Source organism: Ziziphus jujuba, chromosome 12, assembly GCF_031755915.1.
Source record: "Ziziphus jujuba cultivar Dongzao chromosome 12, ASM3175591v1".
Lineage (NCBI taxonomy): Eukaryota > Viridiplantae > Streptophyta > Magnoliopsida > Rosales > Rhamnaceae > Ziziphus > Ziziphus jujuba.
Window position 1 is genome coordinate 4,609,982 of NC_083390.1, and position 22,186 is coordinate 4,632,167.

General features: G+C 34.5%; 3 protein-coding genes across 3 annotated transcripts; 2 read left to right on the forward strand and 1 right to left on the reverse strand.

The window, feature by feature from the left end:
* Nucleotides 1–3,615: 3,615 nt before the first annotated feature.
* LOC107428412 (UDP-glucose flavonoid 3-O-glucosyltransferase 7) lies at nt 3,616–5,137 on the reverse strand. The gene has a single exon (XM_016038947.4). The coding sequence runs from the start codon at nt 5,111–5,113 to the stop codon at nt 3,686–3,688; it is 1,428 nt and encodes a 475-aa protein (XP_015894433.2). The 5' UTR covers nt 5,114–5,137; the 3' UTR covers nt 3,616–3,685.
* A 2,256-nt stretch (nt 5,138–7,393) lies between these two features.
* Nucleotides 7,394–8,077, forward strand: LOC107428409 (vinorine synthase). The gene is made up of 2 exons (XM_016038944.2): nt 7,394–7,524; nt 7,582–8,077. Exons 1-2 carry the CDS (start codon nt 7,394–7,396, stop codon nt 8,075–8,077), a joined length of 627 nt encoding a protein of 208 aa, XP_015894430.2.
* Nucleotides 8,078–20,639: 12,562 nt separating this feature from the next.
* Nucleotides 20,640–22,186, forward strand: LOC107406300 (acyltransferase Pun1-like). Its single transcript, XM_016013410.4, has one exon. It carries the CDS (start codon nt 20,795–20,797, stop codon nt 22,070–22,072), a length of 1,278 nt encoding a protein of 425 aa, XP_015868896.3. The 5' UTR covers nt 20,640–20,794; the 3' UTR covers nt 22,073–22,186.

Consider the following 22,186-nt stretch of genomic DNA (forward strand, 5'->3'; position numbering starts at 1 on the left):
AGCCCCGATCTCAACCAGAAATTAATAATGTAATTTTCAAATTTTCATCAAATTAGCTGTGTTTTCTTGTTGCTTTTGTATGTGTACTTCTTAAAGCTCCTAATTAATCCTTTATTGTGATTGGAAATCATAATTAATACGGTGAATTACTTAAGTAGTTTTAAAGTAATTAATTTTTAAGTAATATATATTTATATATACTTCGGCAGGTTTGTTGAATATTTTATGATCCATTCACTCAAAAAAAAAAAAAAAAAGAAAAAAAAAAGGAAAAGGAAAAAATTTCTGATCCAGCAATGGCAAAACTTTTGTTTGGTTAGGTGATAAAGGGGGAACATATATTTGCAATCTTATTAATTAAAATCTTTAAAAGCACGCTTTGATTTGCATTCTTCTTTTCTTTTTTGGCTTCAATTTGCATTGTTATTTATTGGATTCAAATGGTTGATTTCCCTTGATCACTTCATATTATAATTCAATTAATGCTTTCTGCGAACTGCTCCTAGATTAGTGTCTAAGAATATTAATAATTATAATTAATTACATCACAGGCTAAGCCCTCTATCTCTAGCTACGGCTACCAAATTTTGATATATATTTAATTATTGCAGTTGCTTGGACGAAACTAAAATATACCCCTTTAAATTCAGCTTTGGTAATTAATTTTTTTTTTTTTTTTTTTTTTTTTTTTTGGGGCTCCGCGTAAAGGTTACAGCAACCAAAACACCCAAAGGCAAACAAGCCTAGGGAAGGGAGTTGGCCATGAAGCCATTCTCCTGGGAGACAAAAATCGAGAAGAAAGCTGGGAGGGAGTCTGCATGAATTGTACCTACAACGTTGTTGCAGAGACTCCATTTACTGACAAAATGAGCTAGAAAGTTTTCCTCTCTTGGAACCCATTCAAAAACAACCTCTTGAAAGTCAGATTGTAAACTAAAAATGTTGGAGCTTGAGAATAACATTCCTGGCGTCTGTTGCTGACCAGATCTTAGTCCAGCCTTGCTCCTTGGCTAACAGTAATATCTGTAAAACTCCGAATGCTTCAGCTAACTCCGGTAAGTCAGTTTGAATTCGAGCTGCTTTCATTGCTAGAAGGTGGCCTGAATGATCTCTGGCAACCACGGCTGTGCAATAAATGCCTGCTTTTAGCGCAGCATCCGAGTTGATCTTAATAAAATGCTGTGGGGGCATTTTCCATAGGCTTCTGTTGAAGCGTGGAGCCGATTTGACGTAAATCTCTTTGGAAGTTATGCTTTTGAACTCAGTAAACCTGAAGTCTATGCATCTTAAGGTGTTGTCTAACGAGAAGGTTTGACTTTCTATTTTGGCGCAATTCCTTGCCTTCCAAATTGATCGATAATGAGTGCAGCATACAAAAAGAAATCATCCTTATCATTAGGGTGTACTGGCAGCACCCCGCTTGGGTCGGTGAGCAAGGTGAGTTTCTCCTCCACTGAGAGATTTTCAAAAGCTTCCCATTTGATGCTCCATGGAGATGCAAACCATATGGCATATGGCCTTTGCTACCTGGCAGTGGAAAAAGAGGTGATTGTCCAATTCTATGTTGTCGCACCCATGGATGCAATTTTTGAGACTAACATCTATGTTCCGGTGAATGAGATTAGCGGCTGTGGTCAATCCTTCACTAGCAAGTTTCCAGAAGAAAAATTCAGCTTTGGTAATTGTATTTCCATTAGTTTTATTTATAATAATAGAGCACTTGAATTAATATTATACGTACCTTGCATATGTTTGTTGAATATTCATGTATATTTACTTGTAAAGTCAAACATATATTTACAAACTCGATACTTTTGGTGAAGAGAAACAAACACATAAAAGATGTACATAGATTAGGCCGCCTATAAAATCTATATAGAAAATCTAATGGAAACAAAACTATATTTGACCAAGTCTCTTTCACGAAAATCAAAAAACGAGTTCGTTCAAGTGTATGGTATTGCTTCCGTTCAAAAATGAAGAACAAATCTATAAGATGGTGATTTAATTGAAAGTAGATTATAATTTTAAATTTTAACCACTTCAAAGGTAAAATTCAAATTGAAATAATTTTTTTATTGAAAAAAGGAATATTGGTTAATGTTATAATTCTTGAATAAAGATTAGATTGATACCCAATTAGATTGTAAACATCATGTGATCAAAGACAAATAAAATAAAATAAAATGAAAAAGAAAGAGAGGCTTAATAAGAATTTTCTTACACGGATTAAAAAGCATATAATACAGATCAAAATTTTCTTACATGCAAGTCTTCGCGTACATGTCCACCCCACGTTAGCAAGCACGTGCAAGTCGTTTGTCCTTATTTAACAACAGATCAATTAATCAATTATGTAGAAGGGACGAGTGATTTTCAATATACGTATCGTCGTATATTAATATCGACATTGTATTACTATTTTGTAAAAAAAAAAATTATATTGCTATTTTTATTTTTATATCATTTTTAATTTATTTAACCGGATTTTTATATATCTGAGAAACTATTATGACCAGCTAATCAAATTGAAAATTCAAATATTGTATAATAATGTATAATATGATGAAATTTTATTAGTTTGTAAACTATTTTATCTTAGAAGCTTGTAAACTAGTTCTGAGGTTATTATAAACGAAGAATATGCAAAACCAAGTGCACTACATCCTAAACAATTATTATGTTTCAGTTGAGTCTAATTATACGATTTTCTTTAATAAATTTAATAAAATTAAAGACTGCTAGCTGTGTATTCAATAAATGACACTGTCTATCCCTGTTTTCAAAACCGAAATATTACTATTGCCCCATTCTTGTCATAGATAATTACTAAATTGCCATTTCTCCACTCTCTTCTAGATTCCTACTTTTTCGTGCGGGAAACATACTTTAGGACTTCCAAATTTTCATCTAAAACAACTGGGCCTTCGCTTTCCTTGTGGAGAAGAAAAAAAAAAAAAAAAAAAACTCGGGCAATGATAGGTTTACAACTTTAGTGAAATAGATTTGTGTTTTTGAAAAGCCGTATATATATACATATACATATATATATATATATATACATACTTTTGGTCATAAGAGTTTTTATTTAACAACAAATCGATTAATCAATTATGTAAAAAGGATGAGTGATCTTCATTGTACGTATCGTCGTATATCAATATTGACATTGTATTACTATTTTGTAAAAAAAAAAAAATTATATTGCTATTTTTACTTTTATATCATTTTTAATTTATTTTCTTTTTTACATTTTCTAAACATAAAATGGACAAACAAGTCTAAGTTTACTACCAGTAGATGACAAAAAATGCATAATTTCTTCATCTTAAGATTTGAAAAAGAAACCCAAAATGGAAAATCTATATTAGTTTAGAAAAAGTAGGTGATCGCCTTCCCTTAAGGTAAACCAGTTTAATTAATCATTTTATTACACTTTTTAATAGTATTATTTTTATTCTTATGATTTTTCTTAATTTTTTATTTTTTTTATTTAAATTCTTTTTTACAACTTATACTTATTTTTAACATTACACTAGATCAAAGCAATCCAAAATTTATTACCGAAGAAAAAAAAGAATACGAAAACCCATAAAATGGATAATTTATTTCCACCATAAATTAAAAAACGAAAAGAACCAAAAAAAAAAAAAAAAAAGAAAGAAAAAAGAAAAAAATGAAAAATCTATCTTGAATAACTATGGACTTTCAATTCTTGAATAAAGGCATCTATGTCCGAGTAAGAAGAGCCACCTTCTTGGATAGCTCTTCTTGCCATTTTCCCAAATTCCTTGGCTCTCTTCCTCATTTCCTCTGCTTCTTCACCCACCATTAATCGCCTCAAAGCCTTTTCTATGTCTTCCTTCTTCACATTATCACCCACCACATTAACACATTTCTTCACACCAACACCAACTCCAATTCCAAGTATTTGAGTCACCAATATCTCATTGTAAAATTGCTCTCCAGCAACTGGCCAAGTCACCATTGGAACCCCAGCACAAACAGCTTCTAGGATTGAATTCCAACCACAATGTGTCACAAATCCTCCTACTGCTTCATGTTCAAGTATCACCATTTGTGGTGCCCAACCTCTCACAATTAGTCCTTTTCCTTCCATTCTCTTCTCAAATCCTTTTGGCAACCATTTTTCTTCTTCTTCACCATGTACTTTTTCTTTCTTCTTCTTCTTAACAACCCAAATGAAATCATGCCCACAAGCTTCAAGACTCGATGCGATCTCCACCAGCAGAGAATCAGTGAAATCAGTCAAACTTCCAAAGCATATATAAACAACCGAATTGGGTTTCTTAGAACTTAGCCATTTCAAGCACTTGTGTGCATCAATGGAGGTTTCCATTACTCCCCTGTTTGCTTTCTCTTCATCAAGCTTATTGTATAGGAGAAGGGGACCAATGCTCCATGCCTTCATCCCAAGACCTTTCCTGTAATAGTCCGCGTAGTCTTTTTCGAGCTCGTAAAAGCTGTTGACCAGAACCCCATAACTATTCATCTCAGCTTCCATACCAACTCTGTAAAATTTCGTAAATGGCTTTTCGTTGTCTTCATGGTCGTCGTTCTTCTGAAAATCCGGCATCTGATCTCTAGTGATCTGTATATCTCCTGGTAAATTGGTGATGACGAATGGCTCGGAATCGGAAGAGACATTCTTGTGAGGAGCATAGAGATAGATGGATAGGAAAGCAGAGATGGAGAAGAAGCAACTTCCATGGAAAACGATCCTCGGAATCCCGTATTTGGCGGCGACGTCGGTGGCCCACGGGAAAAACACGTCTGCGACAAGGCAGTGAGGACGGTGTTGTTGCAGAAGGTGATCAAGTTGAGGACCAAGCTTGGAGATGGTTTCAATTGGTAAAAATCCATTTTCCAAACAAGGAAATTCGAAAGTAACAATATCGATATGAGAAGTTTCAGAAATTAGTGTTTTGGAGAAGAAAGGTGCAATGGAAGTGGTGGTGATGAGGGTTGATTTCAAACCTCGAGAAGCAAATAGCTTGGCCATTTCTAACATGGGTATCAAATGGCCCTGAGCCATGTAAGGGAAGAAGATTATGTGAAGCTGCTCATGATGATTATGGGTTTTGCTTTCCATTTATGAGATCCGAGACTTTTAGCAATGGAATAGTTACTGGGTAAGGAAGGAGAAGTTGATTGAAATATATTTCATAAATAGCTCACTTTGAGAAAAAGTTTCCTTTTATATCAGAATCAGATAAATTGACCTAAATGTGTGTTTTCTTTAAGAAATTTTGATTTTCTATTTTTTATTTTTTTACCAATATAATTAAGTAATTTTATAAGCGTATTTCATGGAAAGCTATAAATATTGATCAGGAAAGTCAATTTATACTTCACCTAGTGATATGTGTTTTTTTAAATTAACGTTAAAGGAATAATATACAATATATATATATATGTATATATATTTGCTATTTTTTATTAAATTCTTGCAATTATTTATTCAATTCCGATGCCACGTACTATTAATATCGTCTAGTCTTTTCCAAACTGTCTCAGGCACTATTAATATCTTCTAGTCTTTTCCAGACCGTGTCAGGCAGAACCGTTGTTGCCTTGTTGGCACTTCCCTGTATTGCTATCAATGTCTTCATGCCGTACGATCTCTTAACATTACACGTGGTGAATCCCCAATCCTCGTTGATTTTTGATATGGTTGTCATCAAGACATAATTTCTTGAACTTTAGAAAGTACAAAAGCTAAAGAAAAATGTAGATATCCAAGATGAACTTTTTTCAAAAAGAATATGTAATAAAGTTGATCTACCCTCTTCTTACAACTTCAAGAAGATGAAGAAGATTGACTAATGATCACAAACATACATGTTTTCACACGATGATATAAACGGCTGTCCTTTTCTGGACCTTTCCCGACTTCACCAACTTATCTGCTTTTTTTAGACATAAAGCAAATGTGTAGAATATTAGATCTACCGACTGTAGTACAAGTAGTCTGTTACTTCGAAATATAGAGGCCTAAAGGCCAAGTACATGGTACTTGTTTCAAATTATTTATTCAAGTCTTTATACATGTTATTCAACAGAAAAAAAAAGGAGAAAAAAAAAAAAAAAAAAAAACACATTCTTTGCACTTGCGGAAGCCAACGTGCAAGTCCAATGTCTTTAATTGTGAAAAGGTCGGTGCTCCTAAGCTTCGTGGCGTAGTTCCACGCTAGCATTTTCATTTTAACAATTTTATCAGCATATATTTATATATATATATATATATAAACGGGCACACCACCACACACACTAGACATGAGCTATGTGCATTGCACGTGAACCACCGTTTAATAGCGTTATGTATTATTTTATTAATTTTTTGTTATACATAAAATTAAACAATTCAGTATTTATAACAAAAATCTATCGATATGGAATTGATTTATAATTTATATTTTAAATACTATAAATTATGCATTATCTTTTTTTAAAAGCCTATTTAATTAATTAATTATTTGCAAGTATTGCATGGAACCTATTGATTTAATTAATTATTCACTCGGTATACTGTTGTCATGTTTAATTAATTATTTGATACTCACAAGCACATGTGGAAATGGTGTGGAAGTATTGTATATTTTTCTGTCATGCACGGCTTGCTTCTTTGTAGGTTTCTTTTCTAATTTATTTAATTATTTCAGGTTTTGTTGCCTAGAAATCGTTGACGAAATATAAATACAAACTGAACGTATACATTTTAAAATTTTAAGTGCTAAGAGTTTGAATTTATTTAATAAATTTTTTTATTAATGTTTAAATAAATAAAAAAATCTATAAATTAATCAGGTTAGTGATCTCCATGTGACACCAGATTGATATGAGATTTATAATGGTGGATCACAACAAATGATCACTGTAAAGTGCCAAAAACCTATGCAAGTATTAAAATTAATTAATTGAATATTCATGATTGTGTTTAAAATAAAATGTGAATCATATCAACTTCAATGCACAATGAGAAGTAAGAAAAGCTAGCCGTCCCTGCTATCAAATTAATTCAAGAGATATGGCAGGGAAGACGATGAAGATTGACATCATTGGAAAAGTAACCATAAAATTAAACCATCATCTCCAACTCCAGATCACCTTAAAAGCTTCAAACTCTGTCTTTTAGATCAGCTGGATGCTCCAGCTTATTTCCCACTCAATTCTTTTCTACCCCAAAAACCATGTTACAACTGAAGAAAGAAGACACAAACTAAAGAAATCTCTATCAGAAGCCTTAACTCGATTCTACCCATTTTCCGGAAGGATCGAGAATAACACCACCATTGAATGTGATGACAATGGAGTTCCTTGTATCGAAGCTCAAATCCATAGCCCACTCTCAAGCTTTCTACAACATCCAGATATGGTGGTCCTAAAACGCTTCCTTCCCATTGAAATTGAGTCGCTCAAAGCTGTCACAATGCCTCTACTACTTGTCCAACTCAATTTCTTCGACTGTGGCGGATTAGCAATAGGTTTGCGCATGTCGCATAGGTTTGCAGATGCATAAACTCTTTGCACATTCATCAAACACTGGGCTGCAATCTCTAGTGGACATGGTCTAACACAACTTCCACTTCTACATTATGATCAACCTTCGTCTTTCTTCCCTGTAAGATCTCTTGGCCTTCGCCTTCCTCCAATTGACTTCAAAAGGCCGGTGATGGATACAAAGAGGTATGTTTTTAATGCCTCAAAGATCGTCGCTCTTAAGGCGGAAGCTGTCAGTCCATCGGTGCAGCGACATTCGCGTACTGAAGCTGTTACAGCTCTCCTTTGGAAATGTGCAATGGCTGCAAAGAGATCAAATTCAGGCGTTTCGAAGAACACTTTGGTCCAATTTGTGAACGTACGCAAAAGGGTGGATCCATCATTGCCAGAAAACTCCATCGGGAATCTAATTCTCGCTTCTGGTACTACACTTGTGGAAGAGGAGACTGAAAGAGAGATGAAAGATTTGGTGGCTCAACTGAGGAAAGGAATTGCAGAATTCGATGAAAAGTTAGCAAAAGAACTTGGAGGGGATGATTCACTAGAATTGATCTAGGAATATAGGAAAAAGAGAGTAAACAAAGAGAACTTGTACTCTTGTACGAGTTGGTGCAATTTTGGGTTCTATGATGGTGTTGATTTTGGCTGGGGAAAGCCAACCTGGATGAGTATGACTGCTAATGGTTGCCCTACCAATTATTTCAGGCTGATGGACACAAAAGAAAGTGTGTTGAAGCTTGGGTGACTCTGAGTGAAGAAGACATGGCATTGTTTGAATGTGATCCACAACTTCTTTCATTTGCATTGCCAAATCCAAGTGTTTTGTAGATTGGTTCCAGATTATGTAAAAGCTAAATTAATTAGCTCTTTAATTAATAAATTCTTTGAGAATATGTGGTTCATTGAAGCAAGTGCATAAGTTTGTTGACTTTTCGTTTATGTTGGGAAAGCTAACCGTTTGTAAAAGTAAAGTTGCTGTATACCCTCTTACGAAGAAAAGTAATTTATTATTTCTCTCATGAAAATGAACTGGAACTCAAAGTAAGCATGCTATTTTTGGACAAGGGGTTGAACTAAATCATATTAACGATGAAATTCTTTGACGTTTGGGCAATATAGGTGGCTTAAACATAGCAAGGACCTCTTGGTTTACTTCGAACAGAGTCATGTTCTTATCATCCAAATTAATCAAAGCCATGTCCTCTACAAAACAAGCTAATTTTCTTCTATGTTCAATTTCTGGCATTCATTTCAACTTTCAATTCTTCAATGAAGGAATCCAAGTCCAAGAAAGAAAGAGCCACCTTGTTGGACAGCCGTTGTTGCAATATTCCTAAATGGCTTACGTCTCTTCCTTGTTTCCTCTGCTTCTTCACCCCACCATAACACGCCACACAGCCTTCTCTATGGCTTCCTTTTCACAGAGTCTCCTACCATTGTAGCCCATTTCTCCGCTTCAAAACCAATCCCAATTCCAAGTATCTGGGTCACCAATTTCTCACTGTAAAACTGCTCTCCAGCTACTGGCCAAGTCACCATTGGGACCCCAACACAAACAGCTTCAAGTATTGAATTCTAACCATAATGGTCCAATGTGTGAACTTACGCAAAAGACGATGATGATGGGGTTGAAGCTTTGGTCACTCTCAGTAAGCAAGACTTGGCATTGTTCCAACATGATCCTCAACTTCTTTTATTCGCATTGTCAAATCCAAGTGTTTTTGTAGATTGATTCCTGAATATGCAATTGACATCATTCCATATATGTACGAGTTTCTCAATATGGGTGAGGTCTGTTGGAGGACAACAGTCTTATCGTTGGCAATTGTATGTAATTATGATTCTATTCTATATAACTGTCTGGTAATAAATATTTATGGCTCATTTTTTATGGGAGACATTGCTTATCCTAACATTATATATACATATATATATACACATATATGTGTGTGCGCGCATATTAACATGCAAAAGTTTGTTAAATTTACCTTTATTAAAATAAGCTCAATTTTTTTTTTTTAATAAAATTTCCTCAATACTCTTTTATGAAGAAAAAATTGACTTAAAATGTGTACACTTTTTTTTTTTTTGGAAATTAAAATTAATAAAAGATCTATAGAGTATTTATGCATATATAAATTTTACTTTTTTGTTATTATTATTATTATTTTACATAAATGAAATTCAAACTGTGTCTTTCCTTTTTGTTTTGGAATATTTTATTTTATTTTTTTGGTTCATGTATAATTCACTTTTTGTTGAATTTTGGGGGAATGTATCCCATTGGATCTATATGGCCCAGTCCAGCATTACAACAGCGGAAGTTTGATTTCCATCAGATGGGCTTAGTGTCTGTTCTTCTAGAAGTGCATAACCTTTGGACGAGCCCATTCTGCCATCATATTTACGTTTAATGGTTTTTTATTTTTTTTATTTTTTTTTAATTATATATATATAATTTTTATTTTTTATTTTTATCTCTTTTATTCTCACACCTCGAAAAACCAAACAAAATTTATTGTTTTGCGTGCAATATCCTTGTGTGGTCCACAAAATAAGAAATTACTAAATTAGTTAAATCTAAAATTTCAAAAGGCGATTACAAATTTCTGCATAATCTGTGACATTGTAGAAACATAAGTATGGAAGCATTCATTCTTACTTTAATAAAATGTCAAAGTTTTATTTGGTTAGATATTATGTGGTGGATGATTCACTTTTTGTTGGATTTAAAAAAAAAAAAAAAAAAAAATTTCTCGTTGGAAATATATGGCCCAGTCTAGCCTTGGATCAGGGTGGAAGTTTGATTTCTATCAGATGGTGCTCGGTGTCTATTCTCTTAGAAGTGCATAACCTTTGGATCAACGCATTATGTCTTCATTTTTAAGTTTAATGGTTTTTTATCTTTTTTTTTTTTTTTTCTCACACCTAGAAAATCCAAAGAAGATTTATTGTTTTGCATGCAATACCCTAGTGTGATCCACAAAATAAGAAATAATTAAATTAATCAATTTAGAATTTCAAAAGGCAAGAAGAGGTTTTTGCATTATCTGTGACATCGTAAAAATATTAGTGTGGAGGTACTTCTTTTTATTTTAATGAAGTATTGAAATATCAAAATTTTATTTGTCTATATGTTATTATGCAGTGGATAATTCACATTTTGTTGGATTGTCGAGGGTTGCATCTTAATGAAAATATATGGGCCAGTCTAGCCTCAGATCAGAGTGGAAGTTTGATTGTTATCACAAGGCTCGGTGTCTATTCTTTTAGAAGTCCATAACCTTTGGACCAGCCCATTATGTCATCATATATAAGTTTAATGGGTTTTTTTTTTTTTTTTTTTTTTTTTTTTTTTTTTTTTTTTTTATTCTCACGCCTCCAAAATCCAAACAAAATTTATTGTTTTGAATGTAATACACTTGTATGGTCCACAAGATAAGAAATTATTTAATTAGTCAATCTAGAGTTTCAAAAGGAGATAAAAGATTTCTGCATAATCTATGACATTGTCAAAAACCAATGTGAAGGCACTCTTTTTTATATTAAGGAAGCTTTAAAATTTTATTTGGCTATGTATCATTATAGGGTGGATAATTCACTTTTTGTTGGATTTTAGAGGACTGCGTCTCATTGGAAATACATGGCCCGGCCAAGCCTCAGATCAGAGTAGTTTAATTTCTATCAGATGGGCTCGGTGTCTGTTCTTTCAAAAGTGCATAACCTTTGGACCAACCCATTATGCCATCATATTTAAGTTTAATAATTTTTTTTTAATATCTTTTTTATTCTCACACCTCAAAAATCCAAACAAAATTTATTGTTTTGCTTGCAATACCCTTGCATGGTCCACAAGATAAGAAATTATTAAATTAGTCAATTTAGAATTTCAAAAGGCGATCGAATTGGTCTTTGCATAATCCGCGGCATTATAAAAACATCAGCGTGGATACATTCCTTTTTACTTTAATGAAGTATCCAAGTTTTATTTACTTGTATTATGTGGCGAATTCCATAAAATATAATAATTAAAAATTAAAAATATGGTTATAAATATGCGTGTCACGCAAATCAATTTTAATTGGTATAAAGTTTAAATTAATCTTGTGACATTGTGTCACATTGAAATAAGGAGTGCCTCCACATTTTCCTTCAGCTGTGGTGGGTTGAGCATTGGCGTATATAGGCCTAAATCATATGGTTGCAGATGGCTTGTCTTTCTTCATGTTCAACAGTTGGTCTGCAATCTCTCGAGGCGAAAATGGTTTGATCAGAACTCCCAATTTCGGAAACGCCAACCTTTTGCCTCCCGTAGATATGTCTAATTTCCCTTTGATTCGGCGACGGTCGGATGGTAAAGGACAATATTTTGGCTAAAAGGTTTCTGTTGGACATTGCTGCTAATAGCAACTCTCATCAGCAGATATTCGAACTCTGAAAACATAGGCACAGTACGACAAAAGACAAACTCGTATCGAGGCTTTATCTAGTTTCATATGGAAGCGTTTCTTGGTCTCCACGCAACCGAAGGAAGATGCAGACAGAATCTGCAAAATGATGCATATGATGGAGCTCAAACTAGAAGACAATTATTTCTGCAACTACTTTGACGTCCCAATATATATCGGTTCCAATATCTTTGAAAAACAAGGACACACTGGTGAGTCCATTAAGGGATGCTGTTGCAAAGCGAATCAATATTGAGCTTTTGAAGAAACTATGACAGCCGGATGAGAACTTGGGAGTTCCTTAAACAGCATTACAGAGAAACCATAATGGGGATGTGATTTTAACCTTTACAAGCCTTTAATTGAAGGGTATCCGGTGTACAAAGCTGATATTGGGTGGGGAAATCCTCTATTTCTTGGAAGCCTCCTGCAGCATATAAGAACTTAGTCTCTTTTTATGACACTAGGTCAGGGGATCGGATTTGGAGCTTGGATTAGCTTGAACCAGGAAGATATATGGCTAAGTTCGAAGAAGACGAGGGGTATTCATCGCCATGTTTCACCGATCAAACTCCAACAAGGAAAATAAATTATATTAATCCATGGATGAATAAAGCATGTTCATGCAGAATCGATCCTGCAGCCATAAATAAATGTTTTCAAGTACTATTTCCGTTTGTTTCCATGTTTCAACAATATCTTATATATTTTCTTTTCTCTGAGAGTCTTTTTGTTTCTTGAATTATGTCATTGATTGTCAATTAATAATGTAAAAGCCCAATATTTTCATTTAAAATTCTAATTTTTTTTTTCTATCATTTCTTTTATTGATATTCTATTTCAAATTTTTTTTTCTTTATCTACCAATAGGTGTATAAGGTGTTGAGGTTTTTTTCTTTTCTAAAATAATAATTTGAAATTCGAAGTTGAGTATATAGATGCCCCCCGAAAGCTTAAGTTAATTATTACTCAAAATTTTGGTAATTTAAAAACAAAAAAAAAAGAAAAAGAAAAGAAAACTAAGTAACAAAACAAGAAAGAGGAGGAAAAGGAAAAAGAAAATGGAAATGAAGGTTGATATCTCATCGCAAAACAGGTGACCCAGATGATGGTGGTTTTTTAACATTTGACCAAGACCCAATGCCGTACCAAGCAGTCTGTTACTGTTAGCAATATAATAGTTAAATTTAGACTATGATATTTAATTTACTCATCTCAGTTTTATAATTAGTTTGCAAGGGCTAAGCTAAAATATATAAAGCACTGCATCAATGTTAATTGACATGATAGCCTTGTGTTTCCAGGGGTTGAAGAAGCGGATTCCATATACTTATATATATATATATATAAATTTTTGAAGCTGCTTGTAAAATATTAAAAATAAATGAAATAACCAAAGGTAATTGACTTGCATTTCACGTGCAAGTTCCAGAAATATATACAAGAGATGGGAGACTTATCTAAAGCCTGTACAAGTTACCAGATAGATACAAACTCTTGTGAACTGATATATCACTGTAGATAAAGATAAATAGTACAGCTAATAGGATAATACACAGCTACACCTAACCCGGTTGGACACCATTATCTAATATTCTATCATCCCCCCTCAAGCGAAATGGGGGAGAGACAACATTGAGCTTGTCTTGGAGAAGGTTGAACCGAGCAGTGGATAGGACTTTGGTGAAGATGTCAGCAATTTGCTCAAGAGTAGGAATATAACGCACGTCCAATTGCTGTCGTTTTACTTGATCTCGAACAAAATGGACATCTATTTCAATATGCTTTGTGCGACTATGAAATACGGGATTAGCAACTAAGGACCCGGCGCCCATATTGTCGCACCAAAGAACAGGGGTAGCAGAGGATGATATTTGTAACTCCTTCAATAATTGTTGGAGCCATGAAATTTCAGCTGCAGCATGAGCAAGAGCGCGATACTCTGATTCTGTACTGGAGCGAGCGATGACATTCTGCTTTCGGGAAGACCAAGAGACAAGTGTAGTGCCAAGAAAGATACAATAGCCACTAGTTGATTTGCGATCATCAAGATTGGACGCCCAATCGGCATCAGCAAAACCGGTGAGAGAAAGACCAGCAGAGGGTCGAATCCATAATCCCATATGTTTTGTGCCTTGTAGATATCGGAGGATTCTCTTACAGGAAGACCAATGGACATCCGTAGGAGCATGCATGAATTGGCTAAGTTTGTTAACAATGAAGGAGATTTCAGGCCTTGTAATGGTAAGATATTGTAAGGCACCAATTGTACTCCGATATAAAAAAACGTCAGAAAAAGCAGTACCAATGGAGGCAGCCAGTTGAGTAGAAGTACTGGCAGGGGATGGACTGACCTTACAATTCATCATCTGGACCCGACTAAGCAAATCATTGATGTAACTATGTTGGGAAAGATGTAAGCCATGCTTGCTCCGATGAACTTGGATACCAAGAAAAAAATTCAAGGGACCGAGATCCTTAAGGGAGTTGTTGTCATGCAACTTTTTGATGAACTTATCAAGAAGTAAAATATTATTACCAGTAACAAGGATGTCATCAACGTAGACAAGTACCCAGACCACACCCAAAGTGTTGTGGAAATAGAAAAGGGAAGAATCCAGCTTGGAATTATGGAAACCCCAAGTAGTCAAAGTATGTTTTAACTGATCATACCAGGCACGTGGAGCTTGGCGAAGACCATAGAGAGACCGTTGAAGTTTGCAGACGGCAAGAGGGTGAGCAGGATCAATGAACCCAGTGGGTTGTGGCATGTAGACATCCTCCGTTAAAACACCGTTCAAGAAGGCATTATTAACGTCAAGTTGACGTATTGGCCAATCCCGGGAAACAGCAATGGAGAGAATAACACAAATAGTGGAAGGTTTAATAATAGGACTATAGGTCTTAGAAAAATCAAGGCCCGACTTTTGATGAAACCCCTTGGCCACTAAACGGGCTTTATGACGAAGGATTGTTCCATCAGGATTGCGTTTTAGTTTAAAGACCCATTTATTACCAACTAACCTTTGAGTAAGGTGAGGGGGCACTAGAATCCAGGTGCGGTTGTCTTGTAAAGCTTTAAACTCAAGTTCCATTGCAGGCTTCCATTGAGGACATAAGAGGGCAGACTCAACAGATGGTGGCTCAACAGCCGATGAGGCAGGTTGAAGAGATGCTGAATAATATTTTGGTTTGAAGATGCCTGCCTTACCACGGGTGACCATGGAATGGGTAGGTTGCAAGGAATTGATAGGATGACCCGATAATGGAGTGGAATGAGGGGAGTTGATATGAGTGGGAGTAGGTGGGGAGGTATGAGTGGGAGTAGGTGGTGAAATACTATTTTGTAGAATTCTAATAGCACGTGAAATGGAGGCTTGGGGGTCACCTAAAAAGGAGGTTGTGGTAGGTGGTGAAAAGGACGGGTTAGGTGAGGAGGTATGATGCAAGGAAGAAATGTTAGGCATGGAGTCTATTTCTTGATTTGTTTCTGGACGGGACTGATTAAAAGATGGTAAAGTTGGCATGACTAAAGAAGGCTCCTCACGTGTTGATGCCCCAGACGTGTTGTCCTACATGAAATTGTTAAAAGGTAAAATAGAAAAAGGAGAGACAGAAAAAGAAAGAGAGGAATTTTGGTTGTGGGTCCCAGCTTTTTCAAAAAAAGGATATACATACTCATTAAAAATGACATTGGAGGATATATATATTTTTTCAGAAACTAAACTCAAGCACCTGTATCCTTTATGAGAAGAACTGTAACCAATAAAAACACAACGTTCAGAATGGAAAGAAAATTTTCTTGAGCGATAAGGTCTTAAAAAGGGAAAACACTCACAACCAAAACTCTTGAGAAAGGAAAAATCAAATTTTTTATGAAAGAATTTTTGAAAAGAGGATTGAAAATTTAAGACTTTAGTAGGGAGTCGATTTATTAAAAATGTGGCAGTTGAACAAGCATCCCACCAATGAGAAAAGGGCATGGAACTTTGAGCGAGCAAAGTTAAAGCAATTTCAGTAATATGATGATGCTTACGTTCTATTTTGCCATTTTGGTTATGAGAGTGAGGGCATGGATGTTGAAAAAGTATTCCAAAATTGTGTAAAACAATTTTAAGAGGACGATACTCTCCTCCCCAGTCAGCTTGGAAGACTTTAATTTTTTTATTAGTCAAAGTTTTTACCATTTTTTTGAAATGAAGGAAAATATTGGTTACTTCAGATTTTTGTTTCATAGGATAAATCCAAGAATAACGTGTAAAATTATCTTCAAATAAAATATAATATCTATATCCTTCAAATGATTCAACAGGTGCTGGGCCCCACACATCAGAAAAAACTAATTCTAGTAGAGTATGACTAACAGTATGCGAGGGAGGGGCAAAAAGCCTTTTATTTTTGCCTAATTGACAGAAGGGACAAAAGGAATCACAAGAAGAACTAACAGAAAAAGAATTATTGTACTGTGAAGCAACTTTATTCATTATCAGAGATGATGGATGACCAAGTCTATAATGCCACAACTGAGAAATAGGAAACTTAGTATGAAAAGAATAAAAATGTTCAGGATTATTATGTAAAGATGCTAGAAACAAACTGGAATTCCTAGAAAAATGATTAGAAATTTTGGGCAGCAACACTTGATAGAGTCTGTCTTTAAGCCTTCCTCGAAGCAATACCTTCTTCGAATCCTTGTCCTTTACAAAAACAAATTTAGAGTTAAACTCCACAATAACATTATTATCTTTAGTTAGACGAGAAATACTCAACAAATTTCGAGTAATATGGGGAACATGCAATATTTCTTGTAAATTAAGTAAACCAGAATGAGTATTAAAACTTGAGCAAACAATATGTTTAATCTGCAAACCTTGACCATTACCAACAACAAGTTTGTCATCTCCCAGATAATCACTTTTTTTGGTGATATTTGAGGGATCAGAAGTAATGTGATTAGTTGCACCACTGTCCATCAGCCATTCAGGATTAACCACCACATCAGGAGAGACATAGAAAGCCTTGTTATTATTTTGGGCAGTAAAACTTTCATCATACCGATGCCAACATCTATCTGCACCATGTCCTGGGAGTTTGCATATTTGACAAAAAATTCTATTATTATTATTATTATATTGACCTCCTCTTCCACGTCCTCTGCCGCGACCCTGTGAAGGATTATTACCTCTCATACTTAAAGACCCAATATTTGTATTATAGTCATAGCCACAAGTAGTATCTGTAGCTCTCCCATAATTAATGCTTCGGCCAGAAACAAATTTTCTTCCCTGTCTGTCAGCAACTTGAGCTGACATAATCTCAGGAGAATTGGCTTGAAGAATGCGCACTTCCTGATTCAGCAAGAGAGACTGAACCTCTTCAATATCAAGGGATATACGGCTGGAGTTAATATTTGCTACAATTGCATCATACTCCAATAGCAATCCTGCTAATAACTGCATAATAAAATCCTCATCAGAAACATGAAAACCAGCCATAATTAACGAGTCTGCTATGCTTTTTAGTTTGGTGAAGTATTCTATCATGGACATTGATTCTTTCTTGGTTGTTTGAAATTGGACTTTCAATTGCATTATTTTTGCTCGTGATTGGCTGCTAAAGAGACGTTCAATTGAACACCAAAGTTGATGAGATGTTAGTGACATTAGTGCTGTTGAAGCCTTAGTTAGCTGTGTGTGAATTTCTGGCGAGATGGAAGATAGTATCCAGCCAAGAAGGGCTTGGTCTAGTCTTCTCCATTTGTAAAAGTTAGGATTTGGTGCCGAAGTCTGCACACTTTGTCCATCGTTGGTGGAAGAGACCATAACAATACTTGGTGGAGGAAGCAAGCTTCCATCAATGAACGATTCCATGTTACCTCCGATGATGGCAGGTAGCATCTGTGATCTCCAAATGAGATAATTATGTTGTTCCAAACGAAAAGGAAAGTTATAATTTGGTAGGCTAACATCTGTAAAATTGGGAATAGCACGAGCAGGAATGACAGCAGAGGACATAATGGAAGATGAGTTATTGGCCATTGGATCAAAAGAAATAACTCGTTGGAGCTTTAGAAATGCTCTGATACCATGTAAAATATTAAAAATAAATGAAATAACCAAAGGTAATTGACTTGTATTTCACGTGCAAGTTCCAGAAATATATACAAGAGATGGGAGACTTATCTAAAGCCTGTACAAGTTACCAGATAGATACAAACTCTTGTGAGCTGATATATCACTGTAGATAAAGATAAATAGTACAGCTAATAGGATAATACACAGCTACACCTAACCCGGTTGGACACCATTATCTAATATTCTATCACTGCTAGCATCTTTATCACAGCCTGGTCATGGCATTTTTTTTTTTTTTTTTTTTGGTGATCACTAATATTTCAGTAAAGACTTTTTGTACATTGTAGTCGCAAATTACCCTTTTGCTTTTTAATTCTTTAAACATTTAAGGCTACTTTAGCACTTGGCACGTAGCATGGTGTCTAATACAAAGTAGAAATATATATTGTAACAATTGAAGATTAGACATTACATATATATATATATATACATACAAATTTTATTAGATATTTGTTTTCATGATATGATTAACAATATTGTAAACAAAATAAATTACAAAAGGAAAACAAATAGACTCGAAGAAAATAATAATAATAAGTATTCACATGAAAATATAAGTGTGGAACTCAAAGTATACATGTTATCTTTGCATAAGGGGCCATATTAAACTTGAAATTCTTTGCCATAGGGGCTATATGGAGGTGGATTGAACATATATATTGAACATTTATAGAAAGGATCTCTTGGTCTGCTTCAGACAGGGCCATGTCCTTGTCATCCAAATTAACTGATCAATTCCATCCCCTGACTTGGTATCAAAGAAAGCAAACATTTAAACATTCATTTTTTAATTATTCAGTTTCTGTTGGATTATTTTTGGAAAGCTCTAGTTAAACAATGAGCCAACTTTTCTGCTGCAACGTCTTGAGTGTCGTTTGCCAACCCCATGAGTACTGCTCATTGGACACATCGCCAACCTAATTAATGCCGCATCAAAGCTTGGTCTCTACGAAATGGGCTCAGTATCTCTGGACCAGCCCATTATGTTAAGTTTAATGGCAATTTTACCCTATCCTTTCTTTTTCTTTTAGGAAATCAAATTTTCATTTATTTTTAATGAATAGAATACTCACATTCTCCTTTTCTGAACCAAAAAATAAAATAAAAATAAAAATTACTATATCTGCTAAAACTATACAAACCGCGGATAAATATAATTTATTGAAGTCCGGGATCTAATAAAAACTTGCATTCAATTTCAAAGAATAATCATATACAACATTTAAAAAAAGGACGAATTTCATTTGATCCTTTCAGTTTTATCATAATTATAGTTTAGTCTCACAATTTCAGGAAATATAAATCTGTCAGTTTTTATCTGTTACTTTTAATTGTTATGTCAAATGGAAATTAAAAATTAATATTTTATAATTGAATAATTTTATAAAAAATACAATTTTAACCTTCAACTATTAAAATTAACTTACAAAAAATACTAACAAATTGATTGTCTTATAAATATTGAAAACAAAAATGAAAAAAATAATAATTTTTTTAAAATATGGTGTTTAAATATAATTAAAATAAAATTGAACAAAGTATAAATTGAAGCTTGTATCAATATTGATACTAATACCACTAGTAATAAATATAATAAGTCTTAGGCGGAATAATTATCAATTACTTAATAAAGCTAACACGCAAGATCTTTTTTCTCAAGATTTTTCAAAATAAAAAAATCAACCTACCCCAAAAAAAAAAAAAGAAAAAGACCTTTTGAATTGGCCTAGAGATTAAAAAAACAAAAAAAAGAAAAAAAAAAAGCCCTTTTTGATTGACCTAGAGATACCTTTAATTACGGACAAAAGGTCTAATCGAAAGGGCAGCCGTAAAAGATCAATCCACGAGACTTTGGGCCCATATAATAAGAACTGCTAAATGATTTTTTATTTTATGAAAAACCTCCCAGCAATGAAATTTTTACAACAACGATATTCTTTAAATCTGCATTTTGCGGATTCCACAACATTTGGCCGCCTAATAAAATAATAAAAAAGAATTAAAATATTAAATCATATCAATTCATTTTTATTACATATCAAAAAATTTATGAAAAGACCATTTAAGATAAATGGTTTAGAAGCTATATGATTATTTATTTATTTATTTATTTTTTTCCATTTTACACAATAGCCATATATATATGGTCCGTAGATAAGAAAGCAATAATTACTCAATGAATCTCGAATTTTCAAAAGGGATCAATTATCACAAGATTTTTTCCGTTTTGCGCAATGGCCTTGTATACATGGTCCACAGATAAGAAAGCAATAATTAATCAATGAATCGTGAATTTTGAAAGCAGATCAACTATCACAAGATTTCTGTATAATGTGTGACATTGTAAACGTATTTAAATTGGATTTTTCAATTTTTTTATTTTTTTTTTAAAGAAGAGAGAGAATATCTATATATAAATATTCGTTCCAATTGACTTGCTTATACTAAATAACAAAATTGGAGTTTTATCACCAAGGGTCAAAAAACCAGCTGGCTAGCTATCATATTGACATACAATAATATTATCAAACAAAAGCTGCTAATTGATTTCTTATTAAAGCAAACAAAACTAGCCTATATGTACTATAAGTTTTAGAGAGTTGCAAGTAACTGAATAGTTTAAACAAATTGAGGAGAGGAAAAGCTTCATAAAAAAGAAGCAGAGCAATCAAATTAAGCAAGAAAGATAATATGCAGATGAAAGTTGATATGATAGCAAAAGAGAGAATCAAACCCTCTTCTCCAACTCCTTATAATCTTAAGAACTTCAAACTCTCTCTTTTGGATCAGATTCAACCTCCAATCTATGGCCTTATCATCTTCTTCTACTCTGCCGATGACACCAAAACCAACTGTGCTTACTACTCCAAACGCTTGAAGAATTCTCTCTCTCAGACCCTAACTTCTTTCTATCCAATGGCAGGCCGTCTCAACAACGACACTTCTGTGGATTGCAGCGACGAAGGAGCTCTTTTCGTTGAAGCCAACATAGCTTGCAATCTTTCTGATATTCTCACCCAACCTGAAGCTGAGTTGCTCAACCATTTTCTTCCAACCAACGATCCGAAAACCCTAGAACTAGCACCGGGTTGCATAGCCCTTATCCAACTCACAAGCTTTCAATGCGGAGGGATCGCCATTAGCGTGTGTCTTTCCCACAAGCTTTTCGATGTATCCTCTCTGCTTACCATCCTTCATGGCTGGACTTCCACCGCACGTGGTTCAGGCGAAGCAGTGCTGCGGGTGCCGCCAGTGTTCGTCGGAGACTCTTTGCTGAAGACGAGAGAATTATCATCCTTCATGTCACGACCAAACCTCATGCCACCTCCAGGAAAGTTGAGGACGAAGAGGTTCGTTTTCGAAGCTTCAAAGATTGCCAATCTCAAGGTCGAAGTTGGTCTAATTGGGAAACTGTACCCGTCCCGTGTTGAAGTGGTTTCGGCTCTGATCTTGAAAACGGCAATGGCTGCTTCTCGATCAATGACAGGATCGTCATCGTCCTCGAGACCGTCGGTGCTGTTTCAGGCAGTGGATTTAAGAAGAAGGATGAAGCCGCCTTTACCTGACAACTCCATTGGGAACCTTTTCTGGGTGGTTCCTGTGGTTATAAATGAAAGCGAGATGGATTTGAGAACGATGGTGTGGAAGATGAAGGAAGCAGTGGACGACTTTAGCAAGATTGCAACCAAGTTTAAAGGAGAAGAAGGTTTCTCAATAATCAGTGAGTTTTTCAAAGGGAGAGAAGTTTTTAAGGAAATGGAACGTTATAGCTGCACAAGTTGGTGTAAATTTCCATTGTATGAAACTGATTTCGGATTTGGAAAGCCTGTGTGGGTAAGTAGCACGAGTATAGCATTCAAGAACACAATAGTTTTGGTGGATACCAAACAAGGTGATGGAATCGAAGCTTGGGTTACATTGGAGGAAGAAAATATGTCTCTCTTTGAAGAAAAATTATTCCTGATTTAATTTCCGATTGATTTCCTTCTCGTATATGATAAAATTATAATTTCTTATTTGTTAATGTTTTGAATATTTTTTTTCTTTCTTACTGTAATCTCAATTAATGTTGTTTGTGGAATA

Excerpts from the sequence above, each read along its gene's own strand:
- LOC107428412 (XM_016038947.4), bottom strand. The coding sequence starts at position 5,113 with ATGGAAAGCAAAACCCATAATCATCATGAGCAGCTTCACATAATCTTC.
- LOC107428409 (XM_016038944.2), top strand. The coding sequence starts at position 7,394 with ATGGTGGTCCTAAAACGCTTCCTTCCCATTGAAATTGAGTCGCTCAAA. Across the intron at positions 7,525-7,581 it reads GGTTTGCGCATGTCGCATAG|TGGACATGGTCTAACACAAC; the intron begins GTTTGCAGATGC and ends TGCAATCTCTAG.
- LOC107406300 (XM_016013410.4), top strand. The coding sequence starts at position 20,795 with ATGCAGATGAAAGTTGATATGATAGCAAAAGAGAGAATCAAACCCTCT.